At 35.1% G+C, this 20,681-nt stretch overlaps 1 protein-coding gene across 1 annotated transcript; it reads right to left on the bottom strand.

Annotated features, from left to right (window-relative positions):
* Nucleotides 1-6,092: 6,092 nt before the first annotated feature.
* On the bottom strand, nucleotides 6,093-6,575 carry LOC139860299 (uncharacterized). The gene has a single exon (XM_071849064.1). The coding sequence runs from the start codon at nucleotides 6,573-6,575 to the stop codon at nucleotides 6,093-6,095; it is 483 nt and encodes a 160-aa protein (XP_071705165.1).
* Between the last annotated feature and the right edge of the window lie 14,106 nt (nucleotides 6,576-20,681).

The following is a 20,681-nucleotide window of genomic DNA, read 5'->3' on the forward strand; positions in this document are numbered from 1 at the left end:
GAGTAATCATTCATGACTTATTTACATGAAAACAAAATTACATATCCTTTATATCTAATCCATACACCAACGACCAAAAACACCTACAAACACTTTCATTCTTCAATTTTCTTCATCTAATTGAACTCTCTCAAGTTCTATCTTCAAGTTCTAAGTGTTCTTCATAAATTCCAAAAGTTCTAGTTTCATAAAATCAAGAATACTTTCAAGTTTGCTAGCTCACTTCCAATCTTGTAAGGTGATCATCCAACCTCAAGAAATCTTTGTTTCTTACAGTAGGTTATCATTCTAATACAAGGTAATAATCATATTCAAACTTTGGTTCAATTTCTATAACTATAACAATCTTATTTCAAGTGATGATCTTACTTGAACTTGTTTTCGTGTCATGATTTTGCTTCAAGAACTTTGAGCCATCCAAGGATCCATTGAAGCTAGATCCATTTTTCTCTTTTCCAGTAGGTTCATCCAAGGAACTTAAGGTAGTAATGATGTTCATAACATCATTCAATTCATACATATAAAGCTATCTTATTCGAAGGTTTAAACTTGTAATCACTAGAACATAGTTTAGTTAATTCTAAACTTGTTCGCAAACAAAAGTTAATCCTTCTAACTTGACTTTTAAAATCAACTAAACACATGTTCTATATCTATATGATATGCTAACTTAATGATTTAAAACCTGGAAACACGAAAAACACCGTAAAACCGAATTTACGCCGTCGTAGTAACACCGCGGGCTGTTTTGGGTTAGTTAATTAAAAACTATGATAAACTTTGATTTAAAAGTTGTTATTCTGAGAAGATGATTTTTATTATGAACATGAAACTATATCCAAAAATTATGGTTAAACTCAAAGTGGAAGTATGTTTTCTAAAATGGTCATCTAGACGTCGTTCTTTCGACTGAAATGACTACCTTTACAAAAACGACTTGTAACTTATTTTTCTGACTAGAAACCTATACTTTTTTGGTTTAGATTCATAAAATAGAGTTCAATATGAAACCATAGCAATTTGATTCACTCAAAACGGATTTAAAATGAAGAAGTTATGGGTAAAACAAGATTGGATAATTTTTCTCATTTTAGCTACGTGAAAATTGGTAACAAATCTATTCCAACCATAACTTAATCAACTTGTATTATATATTATGTAATCTTGAGATACCATAGACACGTATACAATGTTTCGACCTATCATGTCGACACATCTATATATATTTCGGAACAACCATAGACACTCTATATGTGAATGTTGGAGTTAGCTATACAGGGTTGAGGTTGATTCCAAAATATATATAGTTTGAGTTGTGATCAATACTGAGATACGTATACACTGGGTCGTGGATTGATTCAAGATAATATTTATCGATTTATTTCTGTACATCTAACTGTGGACAACTAGTTGTAGGTTACTAACGAGGACAGCTGACTTAATAAACTTAAAACATCAAAATATATTAAAAGTGTTGTAAATATATTTTGAACATACTTTGATATATATGTATATATTGTTATAGGTTCGTGAATCAACCAGTGGCCAAGTCTTACTTCCCGACGAAGTAAAAATCTGTGAAAGTGAGTTATAGTCCCACTTTTAAAATCTAATATTTTTGGGATGAGAATACATGCAGGTTTTATAAATGATTTACAAAATAGACACAAGTACGTGAAACTACATTCTATGGTTGAATTATCGAAATCGAATATGCCCCTTTTTATTAAGTCTGGTAATCTAAGAATTAGGGAACAGACACCCTAATTGACGCGAATCCTAAAGATAGATCTATTGGGCCTAACAAACCCCATCCAAAGTACCGGATGCTTTAGTACTTCGAAATTTATATCATATCCGAAGGGTGTCCCGGAATGATGGGGATATTCTTATATATGCATCTTGTTATTGTCGGTTACCAGGTGTTCACCATATGAATGATTTTTATCTCTATGTATGGGATGTGTATTGAAATATGAAATCTTGTGGTCTATTGTTACGATTTGATATATATAGGTTAAACCTATAACTCACCAACATTTTTGTTGACGTTTTAAGCATGTTTATTCTCAGGTGATTATTAAGAGCTTCCGCTGTCGCATACTTAAATAAGGACAAGATTTGGAGTCCATGCTTGTATGATATTGTGTAAAAACTGCATTCAAGAAACTTATTTTGTTGTAACATATTTGTATTGTAAACCATTATGTAATGGTCGTGTGTAAACAGGATATTTTAGATTATCATTATTTGATAATCTACGTAAAGCTTTTTAAACCTTTATTGATGAAATAAAGGTTATGGTTTGTTTAAAAATGAATGCAGTCTTTGAAAAACGTCTCATATAGAGGTCAAAACCTCGCAACGAAATCAATTAATATGGAACGTTTTTAATCAATAAGAATGGGACATTTCAAGTATTACCTTCTCAAGTTAATTGAGGGTGTGTTTGAAGAACAAAGTGATGAACAAATTGTGTAAAAGCCCGATCTTTTGATGCACCAACACCACCCTTGAACTTGATTATGTTTTAGACACTCAATCCCCTTAAGACCAAGCTAGAAACTCTCTTCTTTTGAACCCAAAATTCTGGACAGCAGCTTGTCAAAAGATGATGGTGAATGGAGTCTCAAACTATGAAACCTCAAGAGATAATACCCCAAACTTTTACCCAACACCTAATACTTTAGTTAGGATTTAATTAGACACTTTAATTGAGCTTGAAAAAGAATTTTAGAACTCCCTTTGAGTCTAAAAGGGTCACGGCCAGCTGCTTGTGCAGAAATAATTCTGTGCAGTTTTTTTTTCTTGCTTCAAAGATGCATTTACACTTGAGAGACTTGTTCAAACCTTGGTCCTTGAGTAGCCCATGCACATAAGGACTTGTGAAGTCTTAAAAGTAACAAAATAAGGTAAGCATGGGAGTCTTGGAGTCCCAAAATCTGCACACTCTCTTATTTTATAAAATAATGTTTTTAACATATATATATATATATATATATATATATATATATATATATATATATATATATATATATATATATATATATATATATATATATATATAATAAAACATGTATTTGTTTGTTACTTTCACATTTTATAAACCTTTTATAAAATATAACACAATATAATCATTTAAACTTATAAACAATTATATATAAATTATCCAAATAATTTATCTCAAGTGATAACATTTTAGAAAACCGATTTTCTAAAATCCAAGTGTCGCGTATTTATTTAGCGACCCAATTGTTAAGATTAAATACATATAAAGTGTCGGTAAGCTTGTTATTGGGTATGACCCGACTTGGATCATAACACATTAGCCGCATTAATTTAATATGTCTCTCGGGCATTCGAAATAACTTCAGTAGGGTGACGAAGAATCTTGAAAAGTCATTGCTAAAATCGACTGGAAATCTACCAGGCCTCAAAGTCAAAAAGGGAAACTGGTAGTCAAAGCTTATCTCAATGAGGGAGATTTGCTAGCAAATGGGAAGCGCACCATGATATACAAAATGTCAGTGATTGATCAGATTCCCAGTGGATAACCTCCGGAAAGGTAAGATATCAGTTTTTAAGCCTGATGAACCTCAATCTTTATGGTTGACTTAACGGATTAGATGATTACCTCATAATTATCGATGATATCTGGACGTAAATGTATCCTCCTAAGCACATTATTTTCTTACTGACATCTCGCGATGTTAGGTACAGTGGGAGGCTTGGCTTGACTAATTGCGGGGTAGACCGTGCGTTCTTTTGGCACACATGTTCGATTGCTAGACTTTTTGGTGCTCGGTTCCCACTTGATTCCCTGTTTCTTTGAAGAATTATTTTATGATTCGAGATTCTCTACTTCATCAGTATGGTACGTTATTTGATATTATTTTTGGTTACTATATCCATCACATGTTGTTTGCGGTATGGGAAGTTAATTTCGGGGAATGCAAGTGGGAGGTATGGTTGTTATTTACTCCAAATCGTGCCCACGCTAGTTGTTTGTTTGGTTTCTTGTTCGTTTGGTTCTATATACATGTTTGAAGAAGTTATCATATGGTAGAAGATTATTATCGAGTTTAATTGCTTGAGGACAAGCAAAACTCTAGTGTGGAGTTGTTTGATATCGCATATTTCATACGCGTTTTCCTTAGCGATATCGGGTACATTTTGGTCCTTTTGGATACGATTTGGTGTTATTTTGATAAGTGTTTTGAAAGTTCGAGTTCTAAGACCAAGGAGATGAATTTTGAAGATATTTGATGGTTTTTAGTGATTTTATATGAAAGCAAGTGAAAGGGATTGGTTTGATTCGATTTTGGTTCGAAAACAGGTGATATTAGTGAGTTTTCAGCTCAGATTCAGCAAAAAGGGGTCTGGAGCGCCGCTCCAAAAGGTGGCGCGCCGCTCCATTAGGCTAGAAAATCAAGTTGACAGTTTTCAGAAGACCAGAAGTCAGTTGCACAGTATATGGTGCGCCACGCAGGTATATGGAGCGCCGCGCAATCATCTGGCGCGCCGCGCCACTTTGAGCCCGGTTCAGGATTTGTCCTATTTAAAGCCCGAAAATTTACCCTATTAAGTCACTTTCGCATCCAGACGATTTCCAGCAGCTTTTTGACGAACCAAGGTGATTTTTGGGGTTTCCCAAGGTCATTCTAACGCATCAATCATTCCGAAAACAAGTCTCGATCCGTCTATCATTCAAGAACACAATTTTCATTAGGTTTAATTCTTATCATCATTATGAATACTCTTAATTGTTTATTTGTGATTTTTGTTCTAGCCATGATTGGCTAAGCTTTTTAATGTTTGTCTATGTTGAATATTCGTATGTGTTTGGATGATACTTTAACGTTTTATTGATTAATGCATGATAATTATGAGTTTTGACTAAGAACCATTCTTGTGGATGTTGATTATTGTTACTAGGTTGATTAGTGATCTTGTTTGAACAAAGAGAACCCTGTTTCAATTTAGTACACTAGTTTTCAATTGATTTGTCTTAACCAATTGGGTGCTCACTGGACCAAGGGGGTAAACCGGGTAACAAGGATTAAACAAAACAGGGGTGAATTATGTGGAGCGAACGCGTAACCAATTGAATCTTAATCTTGTAGTTAGTTAATTACTAAGTCACAAACGAAAGAGGTCTTTGGTGAAAGGGAACCCTAAGCCAATAAATCTAAGTTTGACGTGTTTGCTAAAAGAGAACTCTCGGTAAACCGACTCTGTAGTTGCATGTATTGATAAATTGAACTGGTGCTTAATAACAAATCATCTGACACTACGAATAGGAGATCTATGCGAACATTCTTTTATCCATTGAATTCAAATATCTTTACTTTTTGATTGAGTCAGCATTCATTTTTATAAACTTAAAAACACAAAAATATCGTCTTTTACTTTTAATCAATCTTTGATTTGGCTAATCGTTAAATAGCCACAAAACAAACTATCTCGTACTTTCGATTTTCATAGATTAACTTAGTTTATTTTATTAGCTACAATCTTAATTTTCACGTTTAAACTGTCCTTGGAACGATTTCGGAATTACCAATTTTATAATATTACACGATTGGGTACACTGCCCGTTAGTGTGTAGTAATCTTTTAACCGGCATTTTCCATTATAAATTATACACACGATTTTACACACCAGTGACCACAAAATTTCAGGCCACAACCAAAATTTATTCGGTCATGACCAGTTTTTTTGAGTTTGCGACCTTACGATTAGGTCCAAAAACAGGATACGCAAGGTCGCAAGTGACTCTTGCGAATACCAAAAACCAGATATGCAAGGTCGCATGCGACTCTTGTGAATGATATGAATTTATTTTGAACGGTCGTATCTTTTGAGATATATTTTGAGTCATATCTTCAATTTAGTCACTATTATTCTTTTAAGTCGTGTATTTTTTTCGATGTTTTCTTTTAAATCGTGTATTTTTTCCAGGTTTATCCATAGGCAAACAATCAAGAGCAGTTTTAGTGAGATTTAGTATACTTACTAAAAAGCGTAGTTTTGTTTTTTAACGGCAAATATTATTAGGCTCCTAGCAAGAAGCTAGAAGCAAAAAAGAGCAATTACAAAGGCATTATAAGCCAATTGGTCCACGAAATAGATGCTTTACATCCACTAGAAATCCAAGTAAATGAAAAATATCTAATACAATCAAAAAGTTCATTCGCCTTTAAAGATTGCTCCGAAAAAATAGCTTCATTCTGAAATCTCGAAATAGTCCAAAGTGAGGCCGCCACAATAACAAATATACGATTCTTAACAACACCATTAGCAACCCACTGATCAAACCAATTAAGCCAATCGGACCAATAATCAAAACCAGTGATATCGACGCCAACCCATAAGCTCACCTTTCTCCAAATACCTTTTGCCACTATACAAGAAAACATAGTATGGTGAATGTCTTCCAACCGAATGTTACAATGAGGACAACTAACATCATCAACAATCACTCCACGACGAATTAGATTACTTCGAGTAGGTAATCGATCCAAGTCTAAACGCCATAAAAATATATTTATTTTTTCGGTATAAGCTTGCACCATTAAATGTTAACCTGGGTCGAAGGAAGAGAAGCAGTGCCAATTAAATTCCTTGTTTCTGCTACCAAAAAGGAAAGACTTGAACCTGCAGCCCACAATAAACTATTGTAACAACCCAACCAGAAAGTCGACACAAAATTTTTTTTTTTTTAAAAGAAAACAATACTGTCAGGGACAGGGCGAGAGCGCCTTCTTTGGCCGCGGCGCGGCTCGACTGATATGCTGAAAGTCATTAAACTTCAAAAACGGTTGTAAACAGATTACACTATATCTCGCGGCGCGCCCCTTAGGGTCGCGGTAGGGCTCCACTGGTTTGCTAATTCCGACTTTAAAGATTTATACAAGTCCCGATAAAATGAGTTAAACGACAAACATCAAATCAAAAGGCTCCCTCCACATAACTAAATTAAGTTTACAAGTTTTAAGACTCTCATTCGAGTAGATGACCACCGGGCATCATTTGCCCATTACAATTCAAAATATGAGTTTCAACCCACAAGTTTAAATACCAAACAAAAACCCGAGCATGGTGTTTGGGGTTAAACTACCCAAACCTAGGTCGAACTTCAAAAGCAATACACTAGCATAAACATTAAGGAGCCCGCTAGTCCAAGCAAATACCCTTGCCTTTATCCACGCCGGAGCCTAAAAATGTAAACAACGAGAGGGTAAGCATAACGCTTAGTGAATGCAATAATTATACATATACATATATAACCTACTTACTTGTAATCACTTACACAATACCGCATACAAGCTAGCAATTCAACAACCATGCAAACATTATGCGTACACTAAAATATCCGCGAATCACAACAAGCTAGCATTACCATTAGCATATAGTTCGTGATTTAACATGCTAATATAAAATTCACACAACCATGGTTAACCAATCGTACAAGGGAATGGTACTCGCAAAAGACCATCGGTGTTCACAACATCCATTAGTGTACTTAGCACCGCGTATCACTAACCCCCGGGTAGTGTCTTAACACCGCGACTAACCCACCCTTCACAACAATGTAGTGTCTTAACACCGCAACTAACCCACATGTCATTAATTCCGGAGTGGTGTCTTAACACCGCGACTAACCCACTCGTCATGTAAATGTGATGTCTTAACACCGCGACTAGCCCACATTTTACACCACACAAATAAATACATTATATACATACACGTAAAATTATTCCACTCACCTTGTATCCAAAACGAAGGTAAGCTAACAACTCTTCAACCGTCAACGAAATCACCTATAATATTAATATAAAGTCAACACTTATCTAAATTGGACTCTGAACCCGCCCAAATAGACCACTTAGTGCAAAAGTTCACCCATTGCCCTCATAACGCCCATCATAGGCCTAACTTACCCATAATCACTAAAACTAGTGACCATGGCATTAACTCACCCAACTACACACAAATTGGTCATTCAAAACTCATTTGACCCATTTCGAAGTCAACACACCCATTTGGATCACCCTTAACCGAAATAACACCCATTTACAAAATCAACAATGTGTGCTAGTGATTTACAACCATTTAAGACCCGTAAACACCAATTATCACATTTAAAATCCTAGGTTAGTCATTTTTGGGTTCTCATGACCCAATCACATCCAAAATCCCCCACATCACCAACAAATGGGTTTTAAGTTCATCACTAGCCCAAACTCTAACCCTTAAACTAATTTAAAGTAAGGAAATTAAGATTAGGACTTACCACCACAATCAAAACGTAGTTATTAACTAGATGAACAACTTTAATACTCGCGCTTAAACCTGAAATAAACTTCTTCTTCCTTGATTTAAGCTTTCTCACACTAGAAATCTCTCTCTCTATCTCTAAACTTGAATTGGAAGAGATAAGGTAGATGAAAAGGGAGTAATGACACCCACCAACTGATCTTGGGGCCTTAAAGTCATCCACCATGTGAAAGTACTAAAATGCCCCTCTTCAATTTAATTAAACAAAAGAATCACCACCAGACGCTAGCCGCGCCGCGGCCCCATGCTGAAACAGAAGCCGCCAGCTTTTTATTTTATTTACAAAATGCACATTTCGTACTTGGGTCTTACAACTCTCTCCCACTTGACTCGGATTGCGTCCTCGCAATCCAAGCCGCATGACAAGCAGGAAAATACACCAAAACAAACTCTTCGGATTCCCACATGAACTCGGAACCCTTTGGATGACGCCATTGGACTTTAAAAGTCCTCACCTCCTTGTTACGCGACATTTTAACCTTTTCATCAAGAATGGCAACCGGTTCCTCCACATACTCTAACTTGTTATTTAATGAAATCTCATCCAACGGTACCCACGTCGAGTCATCCGCAAGACACTTACGGAGATGGGAAACATGGAATGTGTTATGAATCCCCGCAAGCTCTTCGGGCAACTCTAGTCTATAAGCAACTTCACCAACACGAGCCAAAAGTTTAAAAGGTCCAATAAACCTAGGAGCTAACTTTCCCCTTTTTCGAAACCGAATAACACCCTTCCACGGTGAAACCTTAAGCATCACCATGTCACCTTCTTGAAACTCAATCGGTCGCCTTCATTTATTGTCATAAGAGTTTTGTCTATCTTGTGCCGCCTTTAATCGCGCCCGAATCATTTCAATTTACCTATTCATCTCTAAAACCAAATCGGTACTCCTGATTTCCCTTTGTCCCACTTCACCTCAACAAATAGGAGTTCGACACCTTCGCCCATAAAGCATCTCATACAGTGGCATTCCAATACTAGCATGGTAACTATTGTTGTACAAGAATTCCACCAAAGGCAAGTGTTCATCCTAACTACCATCGAAATCAATAACACACGCTCATAACATTTCCTCCAACGTTTGATTCGTACGTTCGGTTTGACCGTTCGTTTGAGGATGATACGCCGTGCTCATCTTCAATTGAGTACCCATATCTTCATGAAACTTATTCCAAAACTGAGACTTGAAACGAGTATCTCGATCCGAAACAATAGATATAGGAACCCCATGCCTTGATATCACCTCCTTGATAAACAACTTAGATTAAGTCTCCGACGATATCGTTTCCCGGTTAAGAAGAAACTGTAGTGACCCGAACTTTTCCATGTTTATATATATATTAAATGAAATTGTTATTTACATGATTAAGTGTTTCTAACATGTTAAGCAATCAAACTTGTTAAGACTTGATTAATTGAAATAGGTTTCATATAGACAATTGACCACCCAAGTTGACCGGTGATTCACGAACGTTAAAACTTGTAAAAACTATATGATGACATATATATGGATATATATATATATATATATAGTTAACATGATATTATGATAAGTAAACATATCATTAAGTATATTAACAATGAACTACATATGTAAAAACAAGACTACTAACTTAATGATTTTGAAACGAGACATATATGTAACGATTATCGTTGTAATGACATTTAATGTATATATATCATATTAAGAGATATTCATACATTATAATATCATGATAATGTAATAATTTAAAATCTCATTTGATATTATAAACATTGGGTTAACAACATTTAACATGATCGTTAACCTAAAGGTTTTAAAACAACACTTACATGTAACGACTAACGATGACTTAACGACTCAGTTAAAATGTATATACATGTAGTGTTTTAATATGTATTCATACACTTTTGAAAGACTTCAAGACACTTATCAAAATACTTCTACTTAACAAAAATGCTTACAATTACATCCTCGTTCAGTTTCATCAACAATTCTACTCGTATGCACCCGTATTCGTACTCGTACAATACACAGCTTTAAGATGTATGTACTATTGGTATATACACTCCAATGATAAGCTCTAAGCAGCCCATGTGAGTCACCTAACACATGTGGGAACCATCATTTGGCAACTAGCATGAAATATCTCATAAAATTACAAAAATATGAGTAATCATTCATGACTTATTTACATGAAAACAAAATTACATATCCTTTATATCTAATCCATACACCAACGACCAAAAACACCTACAAACACTTTCATTCTTCAATTTTATTCATCTAATTGATCTCTCTCAAGTTCTATCTTCAAGTTCTAAGTGTTCTTCATAAATTCTACAAGTTCTAGCTTCATAAAATCAAGAATACTTCAAAGTTTGCTAGCTTACTTCCAATCTTGTAGAGTGATCATCCAACCTCAAGAAATCTTTATTATTTATAGTAATATATCTTTCTAATACAAGGTAATACTCATATTCAAACTTTGATTCAATTTCTATAACTATAACAATCTTATTTCGAGTGAAAATCTTACTTGAACTTGTTTTCGTGTCATGATTCTACTTCAAGAACTTTCAAGCCATCCAAGATCCTTTGAAGCTAGATCCATTTGTCTCTTTTCCAGTAGGTTTATCCACAAAACTTGAGGTAGTAATGATGTTCATAACATCATTCAATTCATACATATAATGTTATCTTATTCGAAGGTTTAAACTTGTAATCACTAGAACATAGTTTAGTTAATTCTAAACTTGTTCACAAACAAAAGTTAATCCTTCTAACATGAATTTTAAAATCAACTAAACACATGTTCTATATCTATATGATATGCTAACTTAATGATTTAAAATCTGGAAACACGAAGAACACCGTAAAACCGGACATACGCCGTCGTAGTAATACCGCGGGGTGTTTTGGGTTAGTTAATTAAAAACTATGATAAACTTTGATTTAAAAGTTGTTCTTATGGGAAAATGATTTTTCTTATGAACATGAAACTATATCCAAAAATCATTGTTAAACTCAAAGTGAAAGTATGTTTTCCAAAATGGTCATCAAGGTGTCGTTTTTCGACGGAAATGACTACCTCTTTAGTAATTGACATGTAACTTAATTTTCCGACTATAAACCTATACTTTTCTGTTTAGATTATTAAATTAGAGTTCAATATGAAACCATAGCAATTTGATTCACTCAAAACGGATTTAAAATGAAGAAGTTATGGGTAAAACAAGATTGGATAATTTTTCTCATTTTAGCTACGTGAAAATTGGTAACAAATCTATTCCAACCATAACTTAATCAACTTGTATTGTATATTATGTAATCTTGAGATACCATAGACACGTATACAATGTTTCGACCTATCATGTCGACACATCTATATATATTTCGGAACAACCATAGACACTCTATATGTGAATGTTGGAGTTAGCTATACAGGGTTGAGGTTGATTCCAAAATATATATAGTTTGAGTTTTGATCAATACTGAGATATGTATACACTGGGTCGTGGATTGATTCAAGATAATATATATCGATTTATTTCTGTACATCTAACTGTGGACAACTAGTTGTAGGTTACTAACGAGGACAACTGACTTAATAAACTTAAAACATCAAAAATGTATTAAAAGTTTTGTAAATATATTTTGAACATACTTTGATATATATGTACATATTTGTTATAGGTTCGTGAATTGACCAGTGGCCAAGTCTTACTTCCCGACGAAGTAAAAAAATCTATGAAAGTGAGTTATAGTCCCACTTTTAAAATCTAATATTTTTGGGATGAGAATACATGCAGGTTTTATAAATGATTTACAAAATAGACACAAGTACGTGAAACTACATTCTATGGTTGAATTATTGAAATCGAATATGCCCCTTTTTATTAAGTCTGGTAATCTAAGAATTAGGGAACAGACACCCTAATTGACGAGAATCCTAAAGATAGATCTATTGGGCCTAACAAACCCCATCCAAAGTACCGGATGCTTTAGTACTTCGAAATTCATATCATATCTGAAGGGTGTCCCGGAATGATGGGGATATTCTTATATATATGCATCTTGTTAATGTCGGTTACCAGGTGTTCACCATATGAATGATTTTTATCTCTATGTATGGGATGTGTATTGAAATATGAAATCTTGTGGTCTATTGTTACGATTTGATATATATAGGTTAAACCTATAACTCACCAACATTTTTGTTGACGTTTTAAGCATGTTTATTCTCAGGTGATTATTAAGAGCTTCCGCTGTCGCATACTTAAATAAGGACGAGATTTGGAGTCCATGCTTGTATGATATTGTGTAAAAACTGCATTCAAGAAACTTATTTCGTTGTAACATATTTGTATTGTAAACCATTATGTAATGGTCGTGTGTAAACAGGATATTTTAGATTATCATTATTTGATAATCTACGTAAAGCTTTTTAAACCTTTATTGTTGAAATAAAGGTTATGGTTTGTTTTAAAATGAATGCAGTCTTTGAAAAACGTCTCATATAGAGGTCAAAACCTCGCAACGAAATCAATTAATATGGAACGTTTTTAATCAATAACAACGGGACATTTCAGTTGGTATCCGAGCGTTGGTCTTAGAGAACCAGAAAATTTGCATTAGTGTGTCTTATCGAGTTTGTTAGGATGCATTAGTGAGTCTGGACTTCGACCGTGTTTTCTTTAAAAATGATTGCTTAACATTTTTGTTGGAAACTATATATTATTAACATGTATATATTATGTGATATATTAATCTCTTAACATGTTTGATATTGTGTAATAGATGTCAACCTCTAGCACAAATCCCATTGACACACCTAATAATAACGAAGAGTCGAATATATATTGGACTGATTCACAAGTTCCCGAAGAGGAACCAGAAGAAGAATCAGAACCGGAAGAAGAATCAGAACCGGAAGAGGAGGAACCGGAGGAGGAAATAGAACCGGTGGGGGAAATAATAAAACGGTTAAGTAAAAGAAAATCCTCAACCAACCAACCAAGGTTAATTATGGTCAATGGTGTTTCCGCCAAGGAAGCAAAATATTGGGAGGATTACCAATTCTCCGATGAATCGAATTCCGATGAGAATTCCGATGATGTTATAGAAATTACCCCAACTGAATTTAAAAAGGCAAAAGAAAATAATAAGGGAAAGGGAATAAAAATAGAGAAATCAAATTCCAACCCCGATGAACTTTATATGTATCGTCAACCCCCGAAGTCCTTAAGTTGTAACAATGACCCGGGAACCTCTAAACCACCAGGTTTTTCTAAACCGTTGTGGAAAATGACAGCTCGTATTAGGGGAACATCATATATCCCTAGAAACTTGGCAAAACGAACCAAAACAGAAGAAGAAGAAGAAACGAGCGAGTCGGAATAAGATAGTTGTATTCGTGTGGTGTAATATATGTAATATAGTGTGCTTATGCTTTATGATATATGTAAAAATTGCTTGTATTAATAAGTATTTTTTTTTATGAATCTAACACTTGTCTATTTTACAGTATAAAAACACAAAATGGATAGACAACCCAATATTTTAAGAGACCTACCCGGAGACATGATTGATGAAATCTTGTCTAGAGTTGATCAGATTTCTTCGGCACAACTATTTACGGCGAAATCAGTTTGTAAGACATTCGAAGAACGTTCCAAGAATGCCTTGGTTTATAAGAGACTTTTTTTTGAAAGATGGGGGATATCACATTGGGAAACCCATAAGTTACGATGTGTTTACTTTGACGCATATATTGCGGGGAACCCAAGTGCTATTTTACGCAACGGGTTAAGAAATTATTTTGACTCAATGTATCCGAACATAGGACTTCATGATTTAGAAAAAGCGGCTAACATGCAACATAAAGAAGCATATTATGCTTACGGGTTAGTAATGTTCTCTTCTCACCAAAGTGAGAAAAAGAACATCGGGCTAGAACTATTAAATAAAACATTCCCACAAGTGACGGAGTCGGTAATTGGGGTAAGAAATGAGGTTTTTAGATTGTTACGGGATTGTTGGGCATTACGTAACCCTCGTCCCTTTGACGACGTTACAACACGCTGTCTTATTAACGGCCATAACGGTTATGTTCCATAAGACCAAGGATGGGAAGTAGTCCTAGTAAAACCAGAATGCATGACTTGTTTCTGGACGTATGAATTACGTGTCTTTATTGCCTTTGCTGAATGACTTGTGTACTAGCTAGAATTATCTTCATAACTATCTTGTATCAAAGTTATTGTGTGCTATATTTCATGCTTTATGTAAAATAAGCGGTATTGTAAGTTGGTAAAATATTGTATAAAAGTTTGAACGCGAAATATTATTATAATCAGTTTTTCATATAGAATTGTAGTAGTTGAATTGTATATTAGCTACTAAGTATGAACTTAACGGGTAGGTAATACCCGAATTTAAACTTATAAAACGCTAATATGAAGAAAAAGCTTTTATAAATGAGTTCATATTATGCTACGAAATACTATTAACTACTCTTAATATTCTGTATGATTAACTTGTTCCATTTGACTATTTTGAAGGAAATGGCACCGACTACTCGACACACCGTGAATATGAATGAAGAGGAATTCCGTACTTTTCTAGCTTCAAACATAGCCGCAGTACAGGCTGCGCTACATACCAACAATAACCTTGGATCTAGCAGTACAGGAAATCGTGTAGGATGCACCTACAAAGAAGTCACTGCCTGCAAACCCTTGGAATTTGATGGAATCGAAGGATCGATCGGATTGAAACGGTGAATCGAGAAGGTCGAATCGGTGTTTGCCATAAGTAAGTGTACTAAAGAGGACAAAGTGAAGTACGCTATGCATACCTTCACAGGTTCTGCGTTAACATGGTGGAATACCTATCTAGAGCAAGTGGGGCAAGATGATGCGTACGCACTACCGTGGTCAGCATTCAAGCACTTGATGAACGAGAAGTACCGTCCCAGAACCGAGGTCAATAAGCTCAAGACAGAAATTAGAGGGTTACGAACCCAAGGATTTGATATTACCACGTACGAAAGACGATTCACAGAATTGTGCCTATTGTGTCCGGGAACGTTTGAAGATGAGGAAGAGAAGATCGACGCGTTTGTGAAAGGATTACCGGAAAGAATCCAAGAAGATATAAGTTCACACGAGTCCGCCTCCATACAACAGGCATGTAGAATGGCTCACAAACTAGTGAACCAGATTGAGGAAAGAATTAAAGAACAGACGGCTGAAGAGGCCAATGTGAAGCAAGTCAAAAGAAAGTGGGAGGAAAACGGTGATAAGAATCACCAATACAACAACAACAGCAATTACAATAATAATCGCAACAATTATCCCAACAATCGCAACATCAATCGCAACTACAACAAACGGCCCAACAACAACAACAACAGCAACTACAACAATCATCCCAACAACAATAACAACCGCAACAACAACAATAATCAGAAGCAGCTATGCCAAAGGTGTGAAAAGTATCACTCGGAGTTCTGCACCAAATTTTGCAACAAGTGTAAAAGAAATGGTCATAGCGCAGCGAAGTGTGAGGTCTACGGACCAGGGGTTAACAGAACGAAAGGAACAAATGGTGTCGGAACGAGTAATGGAGGAGCAAATAGTGTCAGAGCAAGTTATGCCAATGTAGTTTGTTATAAATGTGGAAAACCGGGCCACATTATTAGAAATTTCCCGAACCAAGAGAACACGAATGGACAAGGCCGCGGAAGAGTTTTCAATATTAATGCGGCAGAGGCACAGGAAGACCCGGAGCTTGTTACGGGTACGTTTCTTATTGATAATAAATCTGCTTACGTTTTATTTGATTCGGGTGCGGATAGAAGCTATATGAGTAGAGATTTTTGTGCTAAATTAAGTTGTCCATTGACGCCGTTGGATAGTAAATTTTTACTCGAATTAGCAAACGGTAAATTAATTTTAGCAGATAATATATGCCGGAATCGAGAAATTAAACTGGGTAGCGAAATATTTTAGATTGATTTGATACCAGTAGAGTTAGGGAGTTTTGATGTAATAGTTGGCATGGACTGGCTGAAGAAGGTGAAAGCAGAGATCGTATGTTATAAAAATGCAATTCGCATTGTACGAGAAGAAGGAGAACCCTTAATGGTGTACGGAGAAAAGGGCAACACGAAGCTACATCTTATTAGTAATTTGAAGGCACAAAAACTAATAAGAAAAGGTTGCTATGCTGTTCTAGCACATGTCGAGAAAGTATAAACTGAAGAAAAGAGCATCAATGATGTTTTTGTCGCAAAAGAATTTCCCGATGTATTTCCGAAAGAATTACCAGGAATACCTCCACATCGATCTGTTGAATTTCAAATAGATCTTGTACCAGGAGCTGCACCAATAGCTCGTGCTCCTTACAGACTCGCACCCAGCGAGATAAAAGAACTGCAAAGCCAACTGCAAGAACTATTAGAACGTGGTTTCATTCGACCAAGCACATCACCATGGGGAGCTCCTGTTTTGTTTGTCAAGAAGAAAGATGGTACATTTAGGTTGTGTATTGATTACAGAGAGTTGAACAAACTTACCATCAAAAACCGTTATCCACTGCCGAGAATTGACGACTTATTTGATCAACTACAAGGCTCGTCAGTTTATTCGAAGATCGATTTACGTTCTGGATATCATCAAATGCGAGTAAAGGAGGACGATATTCCAAAAACTGCTTTTAGGACGCGTTATGGTCATTACGAGTTTATGGTTATGCCGTTTGGATTGCTAACGCACCAGCTGTGTTCATGGACCTTATGAACCGAGTATATGGGCCATATCTTGACAAGTTTATCATTGTTTTCATCGATGACATACTTATTTACTCAAAGAATGATCAAGAGCAGGAAGAACATTTGAGAAAAGTGCTAGAAGTATTGAGGAAAGAAAAACTGTACGCTAAGTTTTCAAAGTGTGCATTTTGGTTGGAAGAAGTTCAATTCCTCGGTCACATAGTGAACAAAGAAGGTATTCAGGTGGACCCGGCAAAGATTGAAACTGTTGAAAAGTGGAAACCCCAAAAACTCTGAAGCATATACGTCAATTTTTAGGATTGGCTGGTTACTACAGAAGATTCATCCAAGATTTCTCCAAAATAGCAAAACCCTTGACTGCATTAACGCATAAAGGGAAGAAATTTGAATGGAAGGATGAACAAGAGAAGGCATTTCAATTATTGAAGAAAAAGCTAACTACGGCACCTATATTGTCATTGCCTGAAGGGAATGATGATTTTGTGATATATTGTGACGCCTCAAAGCAAGGTCTCGGTTGTGTATTAATGTAACGAACGAAGGTAATTGCTTATGCGTCTAGACAATTGAAGATTCACGAGCAAAATTATACGACGCATGATTTGGAATTAGGCGCGGTTGTTTTTACATTAAAGACTTGGAGGCACTACTTATATAGGGTCAAAAGTATTATATATACCGACTACAAAAGTCTTCAACACATATTTAATCAGAAACAACTGAACATGAGGCAGGGTAGGTGGATTGAATTGTTGAATGATTACGAATTTGAGATTTGTTACCACCCGGGGAAGGCAAATGTGGCAGCCGACGCCTTGAGTAGAAAGGACAGAGAACCCATTCGAGTAAAATCTATGAATATAATGATTCACAATAACCTTACTACTCAAATAAAGGAGGCGCAACAAGGATTTTTAAAAGAGGGAAATTTAAAGAATGAAATACCCAAAGGATCGGAGAAGCATCTTAATATTCGGGAAGACGGAACCCGGTATAGGGCTGAAAGGATTTGGGTACCAAAATTTGGAGATATGAGAGAAATGGTACTTAGAGAAGCTCATAAAACCAGATACTCAATACATCCTGGAACGGGAAAGATGTACAAGAATCTCAAGAAACATTTTTGGTGGCCGGGTATGAAAGCCGATGTTGCTAAATACGTAGGAGAATGTTTGACGTGTTCTAAGGTCAAAGCTGAGCATCAGAAACCATCAGGTCTACTTCAACAACCCAAAATCCCGGAATGGAAATGGGAAAACATTACCATGGATTTTATCACTAAATTGCCAAGGACTACAAGTGGTTTTGATACTATTTAGGTAATAGTTGATCGTCTCACCAAATCAGCACACTTTCTGCCAATAAGAGAAGATGACAAGATGGAGAAGTTAGCACGACTGTATTTGAAGGAAGTCATCTCCAGACATGGAATACCAATCTCTATTATCTCTGATAGGGATGGCAGATTTATTTCAAGATTCTGGCAGACATTACAGCAAGCATTAGGAACTCGTCTAGACATGAGTACTGCCTATCATCTACAAACTGATGGGCAGAGCAAAAGGACGATACAAACGCTTGAAGACATGCTACGAGCATGTGTTATTGATTTTGGAAACAGTTGGGATCGACATCTACCGTTAGCAGAATTTTCCTACAACAACAGCTACCATTCAAGCATTGAGATTGTAGTGACCCGAACTTTTCCATGTTTATATATATTAATTGAGATTGATATTTACATGATTAAATGTTTCCAACATGTTAAGCAATCAAACTTGTTAAGACTTGATTAATTGAAATATGTTTCATATAGACAATTGACCACCCAAGTTGACCGGCGATTCACGAACGTTAAAACTTGTAAAAACGACATGACGATATAGATATGGATATACATATGGTTAACATGAGATTATGATAATTAAGTATCTCCATAAGTATATTAACTATGAGTTATATACATATAAACAAGACTACTAACTTAAGGATTTCGAAACGAGACATATATGTAACGATTATCGTTGTAACGACATTTAAATGTATATATATCATATTAAGATATATTAATATATATTAATATATCATAATATCATGATAATATAATAATTTAACATCTCATTAGATATAATAAACAATGGGTTAACAACATAAATTGAGATCGTTAACTTAAAGGTTTCAAAACAACACTTACATGTAACGACTAACGATGACTTAACGACTCAGTTAAAATGTATATACATGTAGTGTATTTAGATGTATTAAAATACTTTTGGAAGACTTCAAGACATATATCAAAATACTCATACTTAACGAAAATGGTTACAGTTACTTTTCCATTCTTTTCTTTCATCAAGAATTCTAGTCGTATTCTTACCCGTATTATACACAGCTTCAAAACGTACTTACTATGAGTATATACCAATAGGAACTAGCATGGGATTACACTCTTTATTATGTCATGTATGACTAATCAATTTTAACTTCTACCATGAGCTAGTCAACTAACTAGAACTCCTTTTAACCCCACTCACCACTCACCAATTACCACTCATCATTCACTCCATTTCACTTCCAATTCTCTTTCTAATTCTCTCTCAACACACACACACACACACTATTATGAACATATTTTTCCAGTAGTTAATCATCATCTTCATCAAAAATCACTTCAAGAATCAAGCTATAATCATCATAGGAAGAACACTTCAAGAACACTTCAAAAATCCCTTCAAGTTTACTAATTTACTTCCAAGCTTTCTAATCCATTCCAAGTAATCATCTAAGATCAAGAAACCTTTGTTATATACAGTAGGTTATCTTTCTTATTCAAGGTAATATTCATATTCAAACTTTGATTCAATTTCTATAACTATAAACTATCTTAATTCGAGTAAAAATCTTACTTGAACTTGTTTTTGTGTCATGATCCTACTTCAAGAACTTTCAAGCCATCCAAGATCCTTTGAAGCTAGATCATTTCTTGTCACTTCCAGTAGGTTTACCTACTAAACTTGAGGTAGTAATGATGTTCATAACATCATTCGATTCATATATATAAAACTATCTCATTCGAAGGTTTAAACTCGTAATCACTAGAACATAGTTTAGTTAATTCTAAACTTGTTCGTAAACAAAAGTTAATCCTTCTAACTTGACTTTTAAAATTAACTACACACATGTTCTATATCTATATGATATGCTAACTTAATGATTTAAAACCTGGAAACACGAAAAACACCGTAAAATCGGATTTACGCCGTCCTAGTAACACCGCGGGCTGTTTTGGGTTAGTTAATTAAAAACTATGATAAACTTTGATTTAAAAGTTGTTATTCTGAGAAAATGATTTTTATTATGAACATGAAACTATATCCAAAAATTATGGTTAAACTCAAAGTGGAAATATGTTTTCTAAAATGGTCATCTAGACGTCGTTCTTTCGACTGAAATGACTACCTTTACAAAAACGACTTGTAACTTATTTTTCTGACTATAAACCTATACTTTTCTCTTTAGATTCATAAAATAGAGTTAAATATGAAACCATAGCAATTTGA

The sequence above is a fragment of the Rutidosis leptorrhynchoides genome, chromosome 7, assembly GCF_046630445.1.
Source record: "Rutidosis leptorrhynchoides isolate AG116_Rl617_1_P2 chromosome 7, CSIRO_AGI_Rlap_v1, whole genome shotgun sequence".
In the NCBI taxonomy this organism is placed as follows: Eukaryota; Viridiplantae; Streptophyta; class Magnoliopsida; order Asterales; family Asteraceae; genus Rutidosis; species Rutidosis leptorrhynchoides.

Coding starts and splice junctions, on each gene's coding strand:
- LOC139860299 (XM_071849064.1), bottom strand. CDS start 6,575: ATGGTGCAAGCTTATACCGAAAAAATAAATATATTTTTATGGCGTTTA.